This window comes from Octodon degus, unplaced genomic scaffold (genome assembly GCF_000260255.1).
Source record: "Octodon degus isolate 3935 unplaced genomic scaffold, OctDeg1.0 scaffold00208, whole genome shotgun sequence".
NCBI lineage: Eukaryota > Metazoa > Chordata > Mammalia > Rodentia > Octodontidae > Octodon > Octodon degus.
In genome coordinates, this window is record NW_004524784.1 from 3344161 (window position 1) to 3361841 (window position 17681).

Here is a 17681-nt window from a genome sequence, read left to right on the forward strand (position 1 = left end):
CAGTCCTTTCTAGAAAAAAATGGAATAAGGATTTTTTTTTGTGTGTGTGTGTGTGTGTCTGTTTTGTTCCTTGAATGCCTTCAGGGCACTTTGTATGGCTGGAGTGTTGTGGGGATCGAACTACAGCAAACTGAGGCTGCCAGCATTGTGGAAGCAGCCACTTAAAGAACTGAGCTAGGGCTGGGCCCCCTACTCTAAGTATTTTTACCATTACTTTTATTCAGTACAGACTCCAATTCTATTTCATGTGATCCAATTTTAGGGGCCTGCAGTTTAGCTCAGCTGTTTAAGTGCCTGCTCAGGCAAAGCCCAGGGGACCACGGTTGGATCCCCAGCTCCACAGGCCTTACCAGACCTGCCCTTAAGGCAGCATGAGCCAGCAAAAAAAAAAAAAAAAAAGACCAACCTGGGCTACAAAGTGAGCTAAAGTCCAGCCTGAACTGCTTAGTGAGACACTATCTCAAAAAACAAACAAACACCAATTTTAGTATATGTGCTGCTAAAGTGGGCACTCATTTGATCCCGACTAAAATCTGAAAGTATAAAACACCTTCTGATATATTGAAATAACTGTTAGAAATTACTTTATAATATTTAAAAATAACTAAACAATTTCGATAACATGAGGGAAAGGTGAAACAAATTTAGTCTAAAATAATTTGTCTTAATTTCCTATTTACAATTTTCAAAGGTTATAGGTTAAAAGTTACTTAAAAATATCCATACTGGGGGTCTGGGAGATGGCTCAGTAGAATAAGCACTTCCCTAGCAAGCGCAAGGGTCTGAGTTCAATCCTCGGTTCCACTAAAAAAAGAAAAAAATCCATACCAAAAAATCCATACAATTTAACTTATGAACATGAAAATGTTTTAGTTTATTCAACTGTGATTTAACTGCTTAACATTCCCCTTTCCAAACTAATATAATTTTATCAGTATATGTCAGTAACAGTAGCAACATTATAAATAAAATATTCCTAAATGAAAGTCTACCAGTACCACAGATAAAACTCTCATGGCCTCGTGTTTCTGTTTTATTCTGTATACATATAATTCCTCACAAATGACTATTTAATAGTAATATAACTTGATATTTATATTTTTTCACACTTAAACTATACATGCTTTTGCATGTTGCAATGTAGTTTTTGCATATAGTATGTTACATTGAAAATGTCATAATTAATTCAAATTGTTGCCCTATTATACTTTATTTTCAATTTTTACTATTACTACTAATGCTATTAGAAACTAATCAATTAATAAATGAAAAGTAGGCTTTGTTATCAGAATTTTACAATGTAATCTAGATAGTAGTTGTATCTGTTCTACTGTTACAAAAATAAAGATTAGAAATATTACTGCAGATGACTGGAACTATTAGAAAGACAATAATGACTGCCTCTAAATGAAAATGTCCTTTAAAAAGATTATTACAACACTGTCCTCTTCCATGTTATTATCTTTAAAGATTTCTCTTAGATTAGTAAGTCAGTGTTATAGATATATAATAATTACAAAATACATGTATTTCTCATTTGTATGTAAAATGGAAATATTAATTTATCTTCTTTTGTAAATCTGAACTATATACTTTTTAAAAATAAGTCATTTAAAGTATGTCCCAGTGCACAATGAAAACAGCTTAACGATTCAAATAAAAGTCACTTTTTATCCTATGAAGTTGTTATGCTTTGGGTAGAGATGTCCCCCAAAGCCTCATGTAGTCATGCGGTGGGCTTCTAGAGTTTGTTATTAATTCATGATCCAATGCTGGGATTATGGGTGTGAGTGCTGTTGGAATTATGGCTATGAGTGCTACACCCACCTTGGGGCAGATAGCCTGAATACAATATAAGGAAGGGAGAGAGGCTTGCTCTCTGTCACTGTTCCTCCCTTTTTGCTATTTTCTGCCACCATGAACAGTTGCCCTCTGCCATGTGCCACTCTGCCTTTGAGCCAGCTGACTATAAACTGAAACCTCCACAAATTGAGCTAAATAAACCTTTCTTTCCTTAATTTTGTGTGTCAGGCATTTTGTCCCAACTATGAGATAAAAGTAACTGAGACACAAAGCTAATATCCACTGAAATTGTTTTAGTCCATCAAGCTGACTATTAAGTTTTCAATGAGGCTTAAATCTGTATTCGAGTTCTAGTTCGGCTTTTTTTTTTTTTTTTTTATAGTTTTTAGGGAAGATTTTAGGGAAGAATCTACAGGGCATTCAGGGTTTCACTACTAGATCAGACTCGTAGTGATCTACCTGTTTACAGCCTCCCAAAAGCTGGGATTACAGGCACACGCCACCATGCCCAGTCTCAACTGCCTTCTCAGTATGCCCCAGGGCAGAGCCGGCATGGCAGGCCTGTGGATCAAACACTCTAGTTTGTCTTTAAAGACTGACTACAGATAACTAAATGTTATTAGGCCCAGAAAAAGCAAGTCTTTTTAAGAAGTTTGTGACTGGTATGTATTTATGAAGGATCAACATACAATTACTGGGGCTGGTGAGATGGCTCAGTGGTCTAAAGCACCTACTTAGAACAAGCTTAGCAAAGCACAGGGACTGCGGTTCAATCCCCAGCACCACATGCCAGCCAGCCCCGCCCCCTGGTGGGCTGAGCTGGGGACACACACACACACACACACACACAAATAAATAAATTAAAAAAAAAAAACATACAATTACTTCCAAACAATTTAATTGGCCAACTATTAATTTCTCCCATTATTCTTTGGATAATGACCTAAATTTTAGTATCTATCGTCCCACTTGGCAAATTTTTCTAACTAGCTTGAATTCTAAGAACAAGTAGCCCCTCAAATTGTATTTTTTTGTTATTTATTTTAATAATCTAAATTAAATAATAATTTATATGTGTAGCATGTACTAAATGCATTTAAAAATTCATTTTTTAAATGTATTTAGTACAGGGTCTACAGAAACACGGTACACATCTAAAGGTTCTAAGAACAAGTAGCCCCTCAAATTGTTTGTATTCTTTTTTGTTGTTATTTATTTTAATAATCTTACTGAGAAATTGACAAATAAAGGCATATATATTCAGGAATACTCCAAAGAAGACGGTAAATGAAGTTAAAAGTAGATATAAGACTTACAGTTTCAACTTTACATAAGCATAAAATTTTCACTGAGTACTATTACCCAAAAACCTAATGAATTATTTCTAATTTGGTAGGCATAATTAAGCAAGCCAAATGGAAGTTGATATTTGTGAGGTTTTCTCCAGCTCCAGAGGGGGAGGATTTTTTTTTTCTTGTTTTTTTCCTCAAACCAATTTTCTTTTTCTTCAAACCAAAATTTTAGCATCTCAATTTTTGTATTAGTTCTATTTTAGTATAAGTGCTGTTGAAGTGAGCATGTATCAGGTTCATTTTAAATAACTACAACTAGGTAAGTATAAGAACAGTTGATATTAAGATCTACTGATTGTCCTTAGTTTTTTATGAGTGTACAGAAAGCAAAGGCAAGAAATGGTAATTAATAAGTCAGTCCAAAGGAAAGCATTCCTCACTAGGAGCTATGAAGAGGTGTCAAAAGCAGCTAGTAAAACAGGATGACTTTGGAATCCCTGATTGACATCACAAGAGCAGGCCGACTGGCACACAAACATATCTGGGTATCTTTTCTTAAAGTAATTTAATTAAAGATATTATAATAAACAAAATGGCTACCAGCAGAGAGTATAGAGAATATTTATAGTTACCAATATGTTAAATTGGATGAGAATAAAGAGTAAAAAGGGGGGTTATCGGCCTGCTGTGCTGGCCCTAGCCCCGCACTCAGGGCGTGCTGAGATGGCAATTAAGACTGGTTGTGGTGGTGCACACCTGTAATCCCAGCTCTTAGGAGGCTGTAAACAGGCAAATCACTATGTGTCCCATCTAGTAGTGAGACCCTGAACTTTCTATACACTCATAGAAAACTAAGGACAATCAGTAGATCTTAATATCATGCCAAAGATTAAACTCCACTGAAACTGTAAGTCTTGTATCTACTTTTAACTTCATTTACTGTGTTCTTTGGCGTATTCCTGAATATATATGCCTTTATCTGTCAATTTCTCAGTAGGATTATTAAAATAACAACAAAAAAGAATACAAACAATTTGAGGGGCTACTTGTTCTTAGAAGTAGACCCTTCCGTAAAAAATAAAAAAGGGGGGCAAATTCATAATTAAAATTTCCACCCAACTAAGAAAGAGAATTACAAGCCAATCTCCTTAATGAACACAGGCACAAAAATTCTCAATAACATACTAGCAAACAGAATGCAAAAAACTCACTGAGAAGATTACATGCCATGACCAAATAGCATTTAAAATCCCAGGGATGTGGGGATAAGATAGTTCAACATACCTAAGTCAACAAATATAATATACCATATAAACAGAGCCAAGGACAAAAACTGTACAATCATCTCAATAGATGCAGAAAAAGCTTTTGAAAAGTCCAGCACCCATTCATGATGAAAACCCATTGGAACAGGAGGTCTTTATCTCAATCTGATAAAAGCTATCTATGACAAACCAACAGCCAACATCATACTAAACAGACAAAAACTGAAAGCCTTCTCTCTAAAATCAGGATACAAGACCAGAATGTCCACTGTCTCCACTCTTATTCAACATAATCCTGGAAAATATAGCCACAACAATTAGACAAGAGAAACATAACAATAGAAAAGGAAGAAGTTAAATTAGCATTATGTACAGATGAGATGATTCTACATAGAAGACCCCAAAAACTCCACTAAAAAACTGCTAGATACAAAGTCAACAAACAAAAATCAATAACCTTCCTGTACAAAAACAACAAGCTCACTGACAAGAGAAATTAAACACCTTTCACAATAGTATCCAAAAAAGAGAAAAATACCCAGGAATCAATCTAACAAAGGATGCAAAAGACCTTTATATTGTAAATTACAGTACTCTGGAAAATGAGATTGAAGTGATATCAGAAAATGGAAAGATTTCCCTTCCTCTTGGGTAGGAAGAAACAACATAATGAAAATGGCCATATGTCCAAAACTGTTAATACAGATTTAACATAATTCCAATAAAAATTCCAAAAGCATATATCATATATATAGAGAAAACAATTGTAAAATTCATTTGGAACCAGCCAAGACCTAGAATAGCACTTCTGGGCAACAAAAGCAAGGCAGGAGGCATCACAATCCCTGACTTGAAATTATACTATAACGCTACTGTATCCAAAAAAAAAAAAAAAAAGTGTGGTCCTGGCCAAAACAAAAAACAAAATAAACTAAGATCAATGGAACAAATTAGAAGATGTAGAAACATACGCAGTCACTTTATCTTTGACAAAGGTGCCAAACACACTGACTGGAAGAAAAACTCTTTAATAATTGGTGCTGGAAAAACTGGCTCTTCACATGCCAAAGATTAAAACTGGACCAATATCTTTCACCATGCACTAGATTCAAAATGGAGCAAAGAACTAAATATTAAGACAGAAACATTAAATCTGTTGAAATTTAGAATAGGTAAAACTCTTGAAGACATTAGTGTAGGCAGACTTTATGAATAAAACCCCAATTGCACAGAAACTATCACAATCGATAACTGGGATTTCATCTTATTAAAAAGCTTTTGCACAACAAGAGAAACCACCAGCAGAGTGAAGAGACAACACACATTGTGGGAAGAAATTTCTGCCAGATGTTCCTGAGACAAAGGATTACTATCAAGGGCATATAAAGAATTAAAAAAAATCAGACCTCCCAAATTTAAAGACCAAACCCAAAAATGGACATCTGAGATGAATACACACTTCTCAGATGAAGAAATACAAGCAGAAAATAAATATATGAAAAAATGTTTAACATAATGGGTCATTCAAGAGATACAATTAAAGCAACATGGGGGGAATGGAACCTTTCTCCACTGTTGGAAGGAGTATAGACTGGTGCAACCACTGTGGAAATCAGTGTAGAGATTCCTCAGAAAACTAGGATTGGAGGTTCCATTTGACCCAGTTCTTTCCCTCTGGTATCTTTCCAGAAGAACTAAAAACATCATACCATAGTGCTATGTGTGTGTATATATATATGTGTGTATATATATGTGTGTATATATATATGTGTGTGTGTATATATATATATATATATGAAAAAATGGTGAATAAACATGAATTATCCCCGTGTGAGAAGCTATACAAATTGTGCTGCTACATACAGCAGCACAATTTTAATGGCTAAAGCTTGGAAACAACCCAAATACCCATAAAATGAAGAACAGACTAAAAAGATATACTCTTTTTATATTATGGAATACTGCTCAGCCATAAAGGAGGATAAACTGGAGACTTCCATTTATAAGATCCAAAATGTACAATAGACATTATAAAGTGGAAAGAAATTTCAAAAGGAAAGAGAAACTGGGATGGGGAATGGAGAAAAGGGAAAAGTAAAAAAGATAGATAGATAGATAGATAAATAGATAGATAGATAGATAGAATGAGATACTACTAAGTTCTCTTAGTTCTTTGAACAGAAAGAGCTGAGTTAATGCTGTTTGGACTGTTAAATGATTATATCTTGTATAGAGTGATTTAAAGATAACAATACATAATGCATTAACCATTGTTTCTCTAAGATAATCACTGTTATCTTGTTTTGAAATTTTTTTCTCTTTAAAATAAAAAATTAAAATTACAGTGTAGGAACACTAGTGATTTGTTGATCAAAGCATAAAGATCTAATATGTGAAGTTAACATAGAATTGTAAAATATTACAGGCAAGTCAGTAAAAGTAAATGATTAATGTGAATTAAACTGATTTTCTGAAGCTACCCTCATCGGGTATATGAACAGAAGTTCAAACCACCACCATGCCTAGAAAAATAGCATCAACTTCGTACCTGTTGCCTTTAAAGACCAAAAAAAGAAAGAAAGAAAGAAAAAAGGTCAAAATGTACAGTTAACTAACTAGGAAAAGGGTACCTAGAAAAATTAAAGAAAAAAATTATATAGCAGAACAACACGACCTGTACTGGATTAAAACACAAAGGAAAGAAAACTACAAGGTATATCCCCAACAAAATAGAAACATAATTCAATGATTTTTACCCATATTTTAAATTAACCTACCCCTCACAGAAATCTTAGTTCTCTAAGGTTGTACTATTCAATATGTACTATCTAATGTCTGCTAACCATATTTGAAATTTGTTACAACTGAGAAACCCAATTTTAAAATTTAATCAACACAATTAAATTTAAAAAATAATATTCAGTACAATTCAAACCTTTAAGGACGTTTGGTGCAATTTTAGTACATCTACTTGTTAGCTGCGCATCTTTGTATTTTCAATAAAATTTAGCATTGGAAATTAGATGTTTTCTTTTTTCTTTTTTTTTTTTTTTGGCGGTACCGGGGATTGAACTCAGGCCCTTGCGCTTGCCAGGGAAGCGCTTATTCCAATGATGGAAATTAGATGTATAAATGTATGATACACACCAGAGTTTTAAGAATACAAAGAGTAGAATATTAAATATCTGAATTTGTGTGTGTGTGTGTGTGTGTGTGTGTGAGAGAGAGAGAGCGCGCTGAGTTAGTTATTTTTCTTTCATTGCTGAGACAAAATACCCATCACCCAAAATTAAGGGAGGAAAGGTTTATTTAGCTCATAGTTTATGAAAGTTTCAGTATATAATCAACTGGCTCAAAGGTAGGGTGGCATGGTGAGGAGCAACATCATGGGGGTGGGTGACAGCAAATGCAGCAAGAGCAAAAGCGGGAGAACAAGCCTCTTTCCCTCCCTCATACTGTAAGCAGGCTACCCACCCCCCAGGGTGGGTGTAGCACCCATACTAACTCTGCGCACTCCTCTTGCACAGGATGAGGACAAGGTCTCTTAAACTTCTCAATCTGACATAATATATCAAATCATTACAAGCATGAACCCAGGGCCAGGAAGGAGCATGCCAAGGCAAGTACCCTACCACTGTGGTACATTCTAGCCCCATCATGAATCATTTTTGCAACTATGACTACAAGCTGGAGTAATATTTTTGATATACTGGGTTAAAGATAATATATTATTAAATTAATTTCACTTCTCTTTTAAGTCTTTAAATATGGCACCTAAAAAATTAAAATTATGTATGTAGCTTGCATAATCTATCTCACAATACTGTTCTTTTTTTTTTTTTTTTTTTGCGGTACTGGGGATTGAACTCACGACCTTGCACTTGCCAGACAAGCACTTATTCTACTGAGTTATCTCCTTAGCCCCAATTACTGTTCTAAAGGACCCATAACCTAAAAAGTCTGCCATCTGTCAAAGATGTAAATATCTATTAGTTAATATTTGCAAATGAAATATTTATTTCCTAGTGTTACCTTAGGTTACCCAAAATTTGCATACTTTTATATTCCAAAGCCATTTATATTGCCTTCCTACAGAGGATGATTACAGTTTGCTGAGATTGGTTGCAGGATGTCTGCAGATAGCAAAATCTGAAAATATTCAAGCCCTTTTATATACAAGATTAGTATTTGGGTATAACAACTCACATCCCCTCCTTTCCTATAGTCTAAACTGTTCCTAGATTATTTATAATACCTATTACAATGTAAATAGTTATTACAGTGTATTATTTAGGGAATTATAATGAAAAAATATGTACATGTTTAGAAAAGATGCAAGCTTTTTCCGAAATATTTTCCAACCACAGTTAATGTGGAATGCACAGATACAGAAGGTCAACTGTATTTCCGAGTTAATGAAATGTGGTAATGTGTAATCATCGTTCTGCCCCTTACTTTCAGTAAATAATGAAAGATACTAATTTCATCAAAACTTTTGATTCTTTTTTTGATTGCCTCACCCATACATTAAACAATGCTTTCGCTTCTGAGATCCAACTTATGATTTTAGTTTATAAAAGATTTTTGGGAAGACCACTTTTATAGGATAATTTTATACTTATACATACTTAAGATATATACTCGAACACAAATTTACCTTATATAATCATACATACACATCATAATGGCACATCTGAGCAGTGATTTTCCAACATCTTTCATGCATAGCACTTCATAGAAAACTATGCAAGACACACTGAGCTAAGGCTGTTAAGGCTACTAAGGCTCCTCCAGGGAGGGTATCTTTACTGCAACAGGCTTTTACGAAGTGCCTTATATGGGAAGAGCTCAGTCTTAAAGGTTTCTGTAAGTACTGTAAAAGACATCTCACACATATTTTATTTGTTCTTGTCTCACGTTTTATTCTTATTTATGCCTACAGTTGTGAAAATACAACCTTTTAACATTTTTAATGGCAATATCCAAAAAAGGCCACAAGATGGAGATATTACTCCATTACCTCTTGTATTTGTAGTTGGCATTTTTCTGTACTTTCCCAAAGGTCCAATACATCGTATGGCCTTTTGAGGTTATAAACTTATTTCATGTTCATATTGCTCAAAACTTGTTACATGAAACTTATGCAAATTTTATATTCAAATCTCTTTATCAATACAAACTGTATTTACCTAATTTTGCTAGCCTAATTTAGTTGCCAAATTTATTGTGCCAAAAGACTATTAACTAGAGCCAAAAATTAAACTCAACTTTATATTTCTTGCAAAGTGAAGATCATGTGAAAAACAGGCTGCTAACTTTGACAGCAGCTGAAAACAGTACGTTTTAATCGTGTCTTGTGAGATGGCAGCCCTCAAACTGTGAAGTTCTTCATAGTAAATACTTTCAAGATCAATCTAAATTGAATCTTAAGTTACTTTAGAGAAAAAAAATTGGGAAATGTTTGAGACAGGGTGTCACTCTAATTCAGGTTGGCCTTGGACTCACCATGTAGCCCAGGCTGGTCTTGAATTCACTTTGATCCTCCTGCCTCAGCCTTGTGAGGGCTGGGATTACAGGCATGCACCACCACGCCCAGTAAAGTTGTATTTTAGATACCTCTGAAGGTGTGATATAAAAAGTAATACATTAATTCTGCATAACTACTCAGACTTCATAACATGGCATTCATTTGAACTCTATCAGATATCTAAATTAATATGTTTTAAGCCCAGGAAATCTAATTTCTACTATAAAGGTGCATACAAAAATACTATAAAATATAATCAAACACAAGTAAAATAACAATTTCCGAAGTTTTCTAACAAATTTCTACATTATACATACATAAATATCCTTTACATAAATAAAATTTAACCACCAACTATTAAACAAAATGCTAGTTACAGTGAGAAAGTGCCTAACCTTACATTAATCAAAAGTATGGTAATTGAAAGTAACTGCTGATAAGATTTCCCACTTATCCAAAAGCCAGCGGTTTCTTGGTCAATTAGTCATGGAATAGCATCTTTTTATTTTTTTATTTTAGGGAAGGGTTTACAGGGTGTTCAGGATCTCGCTACTAGATGAGACTTGTAGTGATCTGCCTGTTTACAGCCTCCCAAGAGCTGGGATTACAGGTGCGCACCACCACGCCCAGTCTGAAATAGCAACTTTAATGTGACATACAGTATTAATGGTATGAAGAAAGTTATAAGGGACTGGCTAGAAATAGTAAATTTCTATGGACCCTAAGATTCTGTATGGCCTCTAAGATATTTCTATGGTCTGTGTACTTTTCCAAAACAAACAAGAACAGTAATTTTTTTTTTTTTCCTTTTGGTCTTAACTCATTTGGAGTACTGCCCACTATACATGACACACTACAGACTCATAAAGCCGTGCCTCTTGTAATAAGGAGTAATATGTATAACAGAATTTGCTTAATTAAGGAAATTACTCCCTTTTAGACTTCTTTACTGTTTGTTCTGAGTGGCTTCTTTTCATTTTAATATTGCCATTTATACTGTGGCATATCCTTTATTTAATTCTTGATCTTAGACTCTTAGCTTTGACATTAAACTCAAATTCTATTAACTGACTGTGTAGCTATGCACAGATAATACCTATTGCTTCATTATAATAAAATAGGCATCCATCTAGTAAGAAAGCGTAGTGTTTTATACAGATATTTTTCTAACCAGAAATGTAGATTGTGGCAGGTTCTTGTTTTTGCAATATACCTGATTACATATGAGATTCTTGTTGCTGGAAGATGATAATCAGAAACACTTAAGTGAATGAATCCTAACCTTATTTAATTTTGTATGAAGTAGGATGGAGAATGAAATAAATTCTATATTAAATTTCTAATTAAGTTTTAATGACACCCAGACAAAAACTTCTAATAAATATAAGTAGTATTTAAAAACCTAATTCAGCTCTTAAAATACTATGATATTATATAAAACACAGTAATAATATTTTTACATGTATTAGTATAGGACCAAACCATCTTTCACAATTAAGTGTTCTAATGAAAATGAAGGTTTCTGAAAATACATCAGTGTAGCTTTACTCCAAAATGGTCAAGAGTCCTTCTCCCTCAGTCAGAAACCTCTCTTTTCACTGCAATTCTTTTTCCTTTCTCTCTTCACAATAGTTTTGAATTTTAGGTAGAATTAATTGGTATCATTACCATCCAAATAGATACACTAATACCCAACTTAGAAAAAGATTTTAAAAATAATACTTTAGCAGTTTCTAGAATAAGTAGTTCACTTACAAAAAATATGAGAAAGCTGAGAACAAATAAAACATTTTATCAAACTACTTGTTAAAACTTTAATTGCCACAAAAATTCTCCTCTTGGTAATTATCAAGTCAACCACATACCCTCACCTCCATCCTGCCCTGTTACATCCCAGGCACTGAACAAAACATGATTTGAAATTCACCATATTAAACCAATCATTAGGTAAAATGATGACTATATAATAAGATTTTTAAATTTATCTCTAGAATAATTATAGCTGACTCCACTTTACCAATTTGACTTAATTATCTGTACATTAAAAAATAGATTCTAAGAGTACTTTTATAACTGGTATAAAAATAACTCAGAAAAGCATAGAAGAAACAATGGAAACTTACAACTAAACCACTGTTGCTCTATTAGCTCTGGATTCTCCATGGAAAAATTTTCACAAGGGACTTGCTTTTTGCCAGAAAATGTCTTCAGGCTACTTCCACTAAACTGCCCTACCTCATTACATTAAACAGTGTGTATATAACAAAGGTAAACTAATTTTATAATAATTCAATCTGATGCAAAAATGTACACAATTAGAGAAATATTTATTCAGCTCTACCTGCATGCATGATATGTCTACATAAGAAAGATAAATGACTGGAAAGTTACTGTTCCAATGAGCTTTCCCATCACTGAGAATGATACCCCAAGACCATCACCTAGAGCAGTTTTAATTCAGCTCATGATCCTTGGTGATTCAGTCAATAGTCAGCCGGCTCCAAGGCTGGAGCATCATGATAGATGAGGGAGTAAAGCTCCTTAGATTATGAGGGCCAGGGAATGGCAGGGGGACAGCACCAGACCAGAAAGGGAGAGGGACCATATACAGATCCCAAGACCATGCCTCCACGACCCACCAGACACTCCCAGGAAACACTTTTAGCCATTTCTTAACCCAGTGAAACGGACATATCAGGATTAGTGGTCCCAACCCCAGCCCCCTGTCAACTTTATACTCAAAACAAATCTCCTTAAACCATACTTAATCTCTAAATAAAGACAAGAGCATATTCATAATTCTACCTTACATAATACAACTATCCTGCATACAAGTGACACACAGTAATCTCTTCTTCAAAGTCTCAACAGATCCAGCATTTTTCTAAAAAGTCCAAATCCAAGTCTTTTCCAAAACTCAAACTCTTAGCTATGAACCTCTGTAAAAATCAAAAACAAGTTACACAATGGCACCGGGTAAACATTCTCATTCCAAAAGAGAGGAATAAATGGACAGAAAAGAATCAGACCAAAGCAGGACTGATCACTAGGGAAAACATTAAATCCTATAGTTCTATGTCTAGCATCCAGGGCACATGGTGGTAAAATGTGAGTTCTAAAGAGCATGGGTGATCCCAACCCTTGGGCTTGCTTTCTTACATCCCACATTCAAACCATCAATAAAATCCTGCCGTTCCTGGTATGGTGGCACACACCTGTAACTTCAGTACTTGGGAGGCAAAAACAGAAGAATTGCTATGAGCTTGAAGCCAGCCTGAGCTATAAAGAGAATTCAAGGCTGGTCTGAACTACGTGGTGAGACCCTGCCTCAAAAATAAAATAAAATCCTGTCACCTCTATATTCACATTAAGTCCAGAGCCTGACCACTTTGTACTACCTCCACTGTGACTACCCACTGTACACTACAATTACTCCTCTAAGTAACTAATATCTTACAGTTGAAGCTTAACAAAATAAAGCTATTGTTTTGTTTTGTTTTATTTTATTTTGTTTTTGGAACTGAGGATTGAACTCATGCCTCGAGCTTGCCAGGGAAGCACTTATTCTGCTGAGCCATCTCCCTGGCCCCTCGTTTTGAAATTTAAGTCTAGTGAAGTATATCTTCTCTTCAACACCCTTTTTTCCACTGGTTTCCCAATTTACTTCTAAGGAAAAAAGCCAAGTCCTTCTAATGACTTGCAGTGCTGTATATGATCTTCCCTTACCGCCTATGACTCTGAGCTCAACTATTACTATCTTCCTCAATCACTTGGCTCCAGCCACACTGGCTGCCTTGCTATTTCTCAAACACAATGCATGCTTCTGCCTCAGGGCCTTTGCACTTATTCATTCTTCTCTGAAGTTTCTCCACCATGCTATGGTCTGAATATCTGAGTTTCTCCAAAATTCATATTCAGAACTAATATGGTAGTACTAGGAGGTGGATTGTCTGGGGTTGTTTAGGTCATAAGGTACAGCCTTAGTAGTGCCACTGTACAAGAGGCCCCAGTGAGCTGCTTTACTGATGATAGGGCACAGTGATAAGGTATCATATATAAACCAGAAGGCCTTCATCAGACACAAAAACTGACAGTACTTGATCTTAGACTTCCATCAGACTATGAGAAATAAATTTCCATTGTTCAAAAGCTATGTAGTTTATGTTATTTTGTTATAGCAATCCAAACAGAACAAGACACATCAAGTATCCCTATGGCTTAGTCCCTAACTTCCTTTAGATGTCTTCTCTGACCATCTACTATTTACAATTTATATGTTTCCCCTTACTAAACTGTTACATGAATCTGTGGGTTTTGTTGTACATAAAGGCCAACTCTAAGTAATTAAAGTCCAGTAGGCACCAAGTATATCTCTGTTGAATGAACAATAGAACTGATCACAGCATAGAGCCAGGGTACTACTATGAGCTGCCTACCTACTTTGTTCTGTCCCTGAGCGTCAGGCTAGTCCCCAAGTGACTGGCTCTCACCTGAAAAAGTCACATTAAGGACCTTAAGTCTCTACCAAATGTCTGGACCCTTGAAAGTTTTCCAAGAAAGTTAAGACTCAGAGTTATTGCAATCTATTTCTCTGCTCAGAAAGAATAAATTTCATCCTGGCATTCTTTCCAAGTTCAACCAGCTGGACAGAGAAACACATTAAAATAATTTTTTAGATTCTTTTCAAATTCTCCCTCAACAAAGAATCTTCTCAATTATCTATGCTTCTTTATTTTCCCATCTTTGTGCACAGAGTTAAGTGCTTTGGTTGTTCACACTGCTTCATTAACTGCAAAGTAAACTGCTTGAAATTAAATGGAAATTCTATGGTTGTGCACATGTAAACCTAGAGTACATAATCTAAATTTTATTTTTTTTGGGGCGGCAGAACCGGGGATTGAACTCAGGCCCTTGCGCTTGCCAGCGAAGCGCATATTCCACTAAGCTATCTCCCCGGCCCCATAATCTAAATTTTAAACCCCCATATTAAATATCTGTATTGTCTTAAAGAAGCTTAATTTTCATGAGCAAAAGAAAAGCATACTCAAGATTTTTGGATTCCTTATGTATAAGCCTCTTCCTATCTCAAAAGTTACTGTTCAAACATGTAGCTTCACTGTTGGAACACATATTGCAGTACTATTTACTTTGAAAATGCGGTATAATTTGTGAACAGTCATTACAAAATTATTTGCACATAAGCATTTGAAGTGGGAGATGGATTTCTTTCTAAAATGAAGACAACTAGAATGCCACCACACTGCAACAATTTTATACTCAGTAACTGAATGAAAATTCAACACTTGAAAATTAAATTTCCATTTAAAAGTTCAACAGTTCATCCAAATTTATAATAACCAGCATATATGTCATATTTAGTCATGTGAAGTCCGGCTAGAGTGACAACTGTAGATAAACTTTTTAATTATTTTAACCCCTGTAATTATTCAAAGTATTGATCTGAGGGACTCAAGCAGATCGTGTTAAAGTCTAAGTCGTTCACTCCATAATCCTGGAATCAGTGAAATGTCTTTTTCTTGACACTGGGATTCAAGTAGCACCTGGGCAAATGCCCTTGAGGGCACCAAAAAAAAAAAAAAAAAAAAAAAAAAAAAGTAATAAATAGCTTATACAAGCTAAAGTCTCAAGCTGAAAAAGGAAAATGAAACAACAAAACAAACAAAATGAAAAGCAAAGTAAAGGGAAGAAAGAAATCCATCCTGCACTCATGATTGGACTTCCACTGCAACACCCGAAATACCAGCACTGCCCTGAAATCCTCAGTTTTTCCTGAGTTCCGGGACTAAAGCGGTAGAAGCTTTAGGTTCCTCCCTAAGTCTACACTGTGATACGAACTCCTAGTACCTAACAGGCTCAAAAGATCATAAAAGTCCAGGGCAAGAAAATTTTCTGCCACGAACACTAGCCAAAACTTCGTCGCTTCCCTCAAAGGAGACTGAGGAAATAAGTCTAAGTGGAACGATGACAACTGACAGTGACACAAGGCTATTCTTTGTCACATACGTGGAGGCGGGAAAGGAAAAGGTGGGTGAAAAAAAAAAAGAGTTCTACTTCGTTTTTCCTTTTTTCTCCAGCACAGTACGGGGGCTGGATCTCCCCCAGAAGTCAAGAGAAAAGAGAAAAGAGAAAAGAGAGAGAGAGAGAGAGAGAGAGAGAGAGAGAGAGAGAGAGAGAGAGAGATCACCAGCACCCACGCTACTGGCACCGTCCAGCCTGTCCCTGAGACTCGAACTTGAGACGCTGGAGCGAGGTTCAAACTGGGGGAGGGTGGGGTCACAGGAGACTGGGGGGAGGGGGTCCGGTCGAGCCCGCGATCCCGACCGGAGCGCCCGTCCGCCCTCCCGCCTGGCTCGGCGGAGGAAGCGGGCTGAGCCCGCCTGCGCGCCCCCGCCGCGCGCCCGCGCGTACCTGCTGCACCCCGAGGAACTGGTAGAAGTTGAGCTGCACCTCCTCCACCAAGTCGAACAACTCCAGGTCTCCGCTCTCCCAGCCAAACGCCGGCCCCACGGCCGCCAGCAGCAGGAGCCAAAGCGGCGCGAGCTGGGGCCGACGGCTCTGGCGAAACTGCGCCGGCCCGGAGCCGGGAGCCCACATCGCGCGGGGCTCGGAAAGGTCACCCGCCGCGTAGTGCCAGCGGCCGAGCCCGGCGACGTGGCGGGCAGCACCGGTAGAAGAACTGTGCCTGTCGGTCAGAGCGCCTGCGGCCGCCAGCAAGAACGGCTGGTGCCGGCGGGAGCGCTGGGCCCGCGGGAGCGGGCGGCCGGACAGGCGAGGGCGCGGACGGGGCCGCCACCAGCTCTCCCTCACTCAGACCCTCGCCGCGGGCCCACGAACAGCTGGACTGCCAGCGCCCGGAGCCAGGGTTGGCGAGGGGGAGAGGCTTCCCCTCACCTCAGCCTATCCCAGGCCTCGCTTCCGGTGACCTCACGTCTCCTAGCAACTGCGAGGAGGGGGCGGGGCCGGAAGTAGGGACGCGCGCTCCCCAGAGCAGGGCCTCGGAAAACAGTGTCTCGGTGGGCGCGCGCCGGAGCAGCTCTTCTTGTGTTTACCCAGGTTGCGGGGTGAGCACAGACATCACGAATATGCCCGGAGCGTCCAGTGTTGGAGGTTTCCCTCGAAATAGCTACCGCCTTGCACTCTCCTGGATACTGAGTTCTGAAAGGATACTTGAGGCCTCATTTACGGCGTCTGATCATACATTTTAGTTACTCCATTAGCAAAGGAAGGAATTGATGTAGTGCCCTTTTTGAAAAGAATAAATCTAATGAGTAGTCAAGGGTATCTCTTTGAAATAGGAAAAATTTAAAAATCTGAACTAAGAAAAAATGTATACAGATTTTTGAATTATGATGTACAAGGATAATACCAGAAAATAGGCAGCTTGTAGAATTCATAAAGTCGCCTCAATAATAGTTTTAAGAGAAATGTAGTTACCTATCTTAGCCCAACCCTGGTTGAGGTCCACTTTGAGAGACGGTGGGCTGAAAACTGTATAACAGTGCCCCACCTCCTTGTATCACATTGCTTGTGTTCAATGACTTACTTTTTTTCCCCTCCATCACTATTGTCTCATGTGAACTCACGTTTCTTACCCCTCACTCACTGTTCTACTTGATGATAAGTAAAAGGCAAAAACAAACAACAACAGCAACAACAACAAAAACTTGCGTAACTCAGTAGCTTGCCCAGCAGTGAAAATTTGTCTCATGCTTTTACCTTTTTGGATCTGGCCAGCTAAATCCAGCTCAACAAGCAATAACTACTTTTGATAAA

The 17681-nt window shown here is 37.1% G+C and overlaps 1 protein-coding gene across 1 annotated transcript in view; it reads right to left on the reverse strand.

Annotated features, from left to right (window-relative positions):
• Positions 1 to 16770, reverse strand: part of Dnajc1 (DnaJ heat shock protein family (Hsp40) member C1) — a 198853-nt gene extending 182083 nt beyond the window's left edge. The window contains exon 1 of the mRNA XM_004644763.2: positions 16317 to 16770. Coding sequence (XP_004644820.1) covers positions 16317 to 16502 — 186 coding nt within the window. The 5' untranslated portion in view covers positions 16503 to 16770. The remainder of the gene's footprint in view (positions 1 to 16316) is intronic.
• Between the last annotated feature and the right edge of the window lie 911 nt (positions 16771 to 17681).